Below are 7147 nucleotides of genomic sequence, written 5' to 3' on the forward strand. Positions count from 1 at the left end.
GCATCAAAGTCTTTTCCAATGAGTCAACTCTTCGCATGAGGTGTCCAAAGTACTGGAGCTTCAGTTTTAGCATCATTCCTTCCAAAGAAATCCCAGGGTTGATCTCCTTCAGAATGGACTGGTTGGATCTCCTTGCAGTCCAAGGGACTCTCAAGAGTCTTCTCCAACACAACAGTTCAAAAGCATCAGTTCTTCGGCACTCAGCTTTCTTCACAATACAACTCTCACATCCATACATGACCACTGGAAAAACCATAGCCTTGACTAGATAGAACTTTGTTGGCAAAGTAATGTCCCTGCTTTCCAATATGCTATCTAGGTTGGTCATAACTTTTCTTCCAAGGAGTAAGCGTCTTTTAATTTCTTGGCTGCAATCACCATCTTCAGTGATTTTGGAGCCCAGAAAAATAAAGTCTGACACTGTTTCCACTGTTTCCCCATCTATTTCCCATGAAGTGATGGGACCAGATGCCATGATCTTCGTTTTCTAAATGTTGAGCTTTAAGCCAACTTTTTCACTCTCTTCTTTCACTTTCATCAAGAGGCTTTTTAGTTCCTCTTCACTTTCTGCAATAAGGGTGGTGTCATCTGCATATCTGAAGTTACTGGTATTTCTCCAGGCAATCTTGATTCCAGCTTGTGCTTCTTCCAGCCCAGCGTTTCTCATGATGTACTCTGCATAGAAGTTAAATAAGCAGGGTGACAATATACAACCTTGACGTACTCCTTTTCCTATTTGGAAGCAGTCTGTTGTTCCATGTCCAGTTCTAACTGTTGCTTCCTGACCTGCATATAGGTTTCTCAAGAGGCAGGTCAGGTGGTCTGGTATTCCCATCTCTTTCAGAATTTTCCACAGTTTCTTGTAATCCACACAGTCAAAGGCTTTGGCATAGTCAATAAAGCAGAAATAGATGTTTTTCTGGAACTCTCTTGCTTTTTTCCATGATCCAGCGGATGTTGGCAATTTGATCTCTGGTTCCTCTGCCTTTTCTAAAACCAGCTTGAACATCTGGAAGTTCACAGTTCATGTATTGCTGAAGCCTGGCTTGGAGAATTTTGAGCATTACTTTATATTTCTGGTTCACTCTATTTTTTATCAACATCATACTACAGGTTCTATTCAGGGCAATCAGATGAGAAAAAGGAAGTAAAGGTATCCACATTTGATAAAAAGAACTAGAACTATCTTTATTTGCAGGTGACACAGTTCTGTATACAGAAATTCCTTAAAAATCCACCAAAAAAAGAAGAGGAAGAAGGAGAGAAACTACTATAATTAACAACTTAGTTCAGCAAAGTCTTAGGCTATAAGAACAAAATATAAAAATGAACTGCATTTCTATATACTAGCAATGAAAAATCTGGAAATAAAAAGAAAACAATTACATTAGAAATAGCATCAAAATAATAAAATAGGAGTAAATTTAAAAGAAGAAATGTAAGACTAGTACAATGAAAACTATAAAACATTCCTGAGTGAAATTAAAGATTTAAATGAATGGAAAACATTCCATGTTTATGACTGGAAAGATTCAATACTGTTAAAGAATTGATTCTCAAACTGATCTATGACTGTGTGTGTGCTCAGCTGCTCAGCCGAGTCCGACTCCTTGAGACCCTATGGACTGTAGCCTGCCAGGCTCCTATTTCCATGGAATATTCCCAGCAAGAATATTAGAATGGGTTGCCACTTCCTTCTCCAAAGGATCTTCCCAATCCAGGGACTGAACCCAGGTCTCCTGCATCGGCAGGCGGGTTCTTTACCACTGACCTGCTAGGAGGCCCAAATTGATCTACAGAGCCAACAAAATATACAAACACTAGCTAGCTTAATCACTATACAAGGATAAAACACAAACAAGAAATAAGATTTTTGAAAAACCATAAAAGACTACTTTGCAGACCTCCAAATGTATTTTAAAACCTAAATATAATGTATATCTCCTGCTGCTGCTGCTAAGTTGCTTCAGTCACATCCGACTTTGTGCAACCCAATAGACAGCAGCCCACCAGGCTCCCACATGCCTGGGATTCTCCAGGTAAGAACACTGGAGTGGGTTGCCATTTCCTTCTCCAGTGCATGAAAGTGAAAAGTGAAAGTGAAGTAGCTCAGTCATGTCCGACTCTTAGCAACCCCATGGGCTGTAGCCCACCAGGCTCCTCCATCCATGGGATTTTCCAGGCAAGAGTACTGGAGCGGGGTGCCATTGCCTTCTCCAATGGTGCCATGGGATACTTAATTTTTGAATTTGGTAGAATTCCCTGTGAAATTATCTGGGCCCGGTGCTTTTCATTGGTGATAGCTCATTGCTAGCTCTCTCTCTCTCTCTCTCTCTCTCTCTCTCTCTCTCTTTAAAATAGAAAATGGTCTGTTCAAACTGTTTACCACCAACAGCATCAATTTTGCTGGGCTGCAGTCCACGGGGTTGCTAAGTCAGACATGACTGAGTGATTTCACTTACACCTTTTGCTTTCATGCATTGGAGAAGGAAATGGCAACCCACTCCAGTGTTCTTGCCTGGAGAATCCAGGGACGGGGGAGCATGTGGGGCTGCTGTCTATGGGGTCGCACAGAGTCGGACACGACTGAAGTGACTTAGCAATAGCAATAGCAATGGCACCATTAACGAAAATTTTCTTATTCTTTTTACAAAGCAAGCATAGCATTGATACCTAAACCCATGAAGAAAATTAGAGATGAATGCGAAGGCACTTCGGTTCAGTTCAGTTCAGCTCAGTCGCTCAGTCGTGTCCGACTCTTTGCGACCCAATGAATTGCAGCACGCCAGGCCGCCCTGTCCATCACCAACTCCCGAAGTTCACTCAGACTCACGTCCATCGAGTCTGTGATGCCATCCAGCCATCTCATCCTCTGTCGTCCCCTTCTCCTCCTGCCCCCAATCCCTCCCAGCATCAGAGTCTTTTCCAATGAGTCAACTCTTGGCATGAGGGGGCCAAAGTACTGGAGTTTCAGCTTCAGCATCAGTCCTTCCAATGAACACCCAGGACTCATCTCCTTTAGGATGGACTGGTTGGATCTCCTTGCAGTCCAAGGGACTCTCAAAAGTCTTCTCCAACACCACAGTTCAAAAGCATCAATTCTTCGGCACTCAGCTTTCTTCATAGTCCAACTCTCACATCCATACAGACCACTGGAAAAATCATAGCCTTGACTGGATGGACCTTTGTTGGCAAAGTAATGTCTCTGCTTTTCAATATGCTATCTAAGTTGGTTATAACTTTCCTTCCAAGGAGCAAGTGTCTTTTAATTTCATGGGTGCAATCACCATCTGCAGTGATTTTGGAGCCCCCAAAGAATAGTCTGACACAGTTTCCACTATTTCCCCATCTATTTGCCATGAAGCAATGGGACCAGATACCATGATCTTCGTTTTCTGAATGTTGAGCTTTAAGCCAACTTTCTCACTATCTTCTTTCACTTTCATCAACAGGTTTTTTGTGTCCAACTCTATGCGACCCCACGGACTGTAGCCCACCAGGCTCCTCTGTTCATGCGATTCTCCAGGCAAGAATACTGGATTGGATTGCCATTTCTTTCTCCAATAGATGAATATAACAAAAATATTGATATAAAGATACTAAATAATAAAAACAGAGTCTAATACCACAAAGAAAATAATATGCAAAAATCAAGTGAGACTAATTCTAGGAATGCAATAAGTTGGTTCAATAATAGGAAATTCACTAATAATGAATTTCTCCTTATGATGTAAGGAGAAAAATTATGCAATTATCTCCATATATCTTTATTAATAAATGGTCCCTGGCAAAATTCAACAACTTTTCCTGTTAAAACACTCACAAAAATAGCAATTAAGCCAGTATTTGAAGTTTGAAGCTTCAAATATTTCATTTGGTGGGGAAATAGTGGAAACATTTACTAAGATCAGGAACAAGCAAAGTTGTCTACTGTCTCTACTATGACTCAACATGTTACTAACTGGTAGCATTAGTCCATTCAGCTAGGTAAGAAAAATCAAATAGAGGCAAGAGAACTGAAAGAAAAGAAGTAACACTATCTCTATTTGAAGATGGTCTGATAGTATATCTGAAACCTAGAGAATTAAAATACTACTAACTCAAATATTTTAAAAATTCAATAAGGAAGCAGGACATGAAATTAACATACAGAAATCTATAGCCTTAATATAGATAAATAATTGAAGTATATAAAGTAGAAGAAGCCCCACCTGAGGAATAATCTTAACAAGAAGTGTGCAAAACTCTTAAGAGGAAAACTTTAAAACACTTCTGAAAGACACAAAATTAGAGTTGAATAATGAAAAAACATCTCTGGATAGGTCAGATCAACATCATAAAGATGTCAGTTCTACTTAATTTATCAATGTAATGCAATCTTTAGTTTTTTAAAAGGCTTTTATTATGAGATCAACAAGTTAAAGTTTTTATAAAGAGTGAGAATAGTCAGGAAGTTACAGGAAAAGAAAACTACAAGAGGGAACGGGACCAGCCCTACCAGACTTCAAAACATACTCTAAGTCTTTAAATAAAAGAGAATGGTCTTAAGGACTTTTCCCAAGGTAGAGTCATGAAATATATGGGAAATGCCTACTAAATATGATTGACCTTGGGAAATGCTGTATTTCATATTCCCTTCTTGAATATTCACAAGGCATTTAGCATGTTAAAGATTGCTGCAACAAAGGATTTATCTTTTCTTAAAAAAAAAATTGTAAGGTCTTGGCACTTGAATTGATAAACACCAATGGAATAGAATAGAAGTCCAGAAAAAAAAACATATGGAAGCTTAAATCTTATGCATAAACATGGCATCTCAAAACTCTAGGGCAAAGATAGATTTTTTTTTTAAAATAAATGGTGTTGGGACATCTATTTGGGAAAAGAATAAATTAAATCCAGACTGCATACCACAGATTACAAATAAATCAGGAATCTAAATATAAAAATGATATACAAGCATTAGAAGGCAAATTCAATTCCTTAAATTTGTATACCATTTGTTTCCTGATAGGACAATATCTTTATGTATACAAATTGTTTCCTGATAAATACTGTACTATTTTTTTTAATAACTTAAGAACAACAAAGAATGGAAAATTTCCTAATAACACTCTAACAAACTTTGAAAATGTTAGTTTCAGTTTGATTCCCCTTTTCCATTTCCTCTATGTTTCGGCAGTACCCCCGCTGCTGCTGCTGCTAAGTTGCTTCAGCCCTGTCCGACCCTGTGTGACCCCATAGTTGGCAGCCCACCAGGCTCCCCCGTCCCTGGGATTCTCCAGGCAAGAACACTGGAGTGGGTTGCCATTTCCTTCTCCAATGCATGAAAGTGAAAAGTGAAAGTGAAGTTACTCAGTTGTGTTCAACTCTTAGCGACCCCATGGACTGCAGCCTACCAGGCTCCTCTGTCCATGGGATTTTCCAGGCAAGAGTACAGGAGCGGGTTGCCATTGCCTTCTCTAAATGGAAATTAAACTTGAGTTTCACATACTTTACATACAAATTTAGCTAATTAAGAACAGGACACCAATAATTCATTTTGTAGACATGATACAGTTTTGCCCCTGCAGGTCCATGTATAAGAACCTCAGGCATTGAAAGGATAGCTAACTGATGTTTCTGGAGCTGAGCCCTTTGGACAAATGATTCCCAGTGATGATTATGATGATGTTAGCAGCTAACATCTGTTAATGCTTTACTTCACACTGCATTAAGTATTTTATATTATTACCTCTTTTAGTTCTTCAGACAACCCTTCAGGGTAGGCAGTAATTAAATGGGACTCTAACAAGTTAAATAACTGTCAGTGCCCCACAAGAAAACTCTTCCTCAGGTGTTCAGTTCAGTTCAGTCGCTCAGTCGTGTCTGACTCTTTGCGATCTCATGAACTGTAGTACGCCAGGCCTCCCTGTCCATCACCAACTTCTGGAGTTCACCCAAACCTATGTCCATTGTGTTGGTGATGCCATCCAACCATCTCATCCTCTGTCGTCCCCTTCTCCTCCTGCCCTCAATACTTCCCAGCATCAGGGTCTTTTCAAATGAGTCAGCTCTGGACATCAGGTGGCCAAAGTATTGGAGTTTCAGCTTCAACATCAGTCCCTCCAATGAACACCCAGGACTGATCTCCTTTAGGATGGACTGGTTGGATCTCCTTGCAGTCCAAGGGACTCTCAAGAGTCTTCTCCAACACCACAGTTCAAAAGCATCAATTCTTTGGTGCTCAGCCTTCTTCACAGTCCAACTCTCACATCCATACATGACCACAGGAAAAACCACAGCCTTGACTAGACGGACCTTAGTCAGCAAAGTAATGTCTCTGCTTTTGAATATGCTATCTAGGTTAGTCATAACTTTTCTTCCAAGGAGTAAGCGTCTTTTAATTTCAGGGCTGCAGTCACCATCTGCAGTGATTTTGGAGCCCCCCAAAATAAAGTCAGCCACTGTTTCCACTGTTTCCCCATCTATTTCCCATGAAGTGATACAACTCTCTAAACGAGGGCAGGTTTCCCTCCCTCCCACTGGCACACTGAGCCCTTGGTCCTGCCTGATCCTCTACGGGGTCAGGGGACAGACTCCACCCCCCAGACCCCCCACTTACATTCAGCAGCCGGTACCCAGGACCCTCCTTAGACTCGACTTTGGACAGATTAGGGGTCTTGTCCCGCCCCTGGACGTTCCAGGCTGTAGAAGAGAATTCCAATCCCCTTGCTTGCCTATTTTCCAAGTTGGTTTGGGAAATTCTCTGAAATAACGGTGCTGCGTACAGGGAATGGATCCGCCTGTTGTGATTATCTTCTGTGTTGGAAACCTCAGCCATGTCTTGGGGCGGCTCCATCCCTCCATCCTCGGCTGGGCAGGTCTGCGCACTAACCGACTGCCTGCTACTGCGCAAGCGCAGCCCTCTCACCACCTTTCCCGCTCTTTTCCTGTGCACGCACACACACCACGTGACCTGCACATTCAGGCCGGCCTCTGCCCCAGGCTGGAACAGGGGCTGTGCTAGTTCCAACTGCCATTTCAGCCTCCCTTTGAAGGAAGTCTGAGCTTGCTGCCTGACAGCAAAGCTCCTCAGCACGGTGACTGAATTTAGTTCGTTTCCTATCTGCCGTTTAATCCATCATAAACCTTCTCTCTTCTCCGT

General features: G+C 41.4%; 1 protein-coding gene across 1 annotated transcript in view; it reads right to left on the reverse strand.

Annotated features, from left to right (window-relative positions):
• C2CD6 (C2 calcium dependent domain containing 6) overlaps window positions 1-6841 on the reverse strand; it is a 124339-nt gene extending 117498 nt beyond the window's left edge. The window contains exon 1 of the mRNA XM_060410242.1: window positions 6605-6841. Coding sequence (XP_060266225.1) covers window positions 6605-6841 — 237 coding nt within the window. The remainder of the gene's footprint in view (window positions 1-6604) is intronic.
• Between the last annotated feature and the right edge of the window lie 306 nt (window positions 6842-7147).

The sequence above is a fragment of the Ovis aries genome, chromosome 2 (genome assembly GCF_016772045.2).
Source record: "Ovis aries strain OAR_USU_Benz2616 breed Rambouillet chromosome 2, ARS-UI_Ramb_v3.0, whole genome shotgun sequence".
In the NCBI taxonomy this organism is placed as follows: domain Eukaryota; kingdom Metazoa; phylum Chordata; class Mammalia; order Artiodactyla; family Bovidae; genus Ovis; species Ovis aries.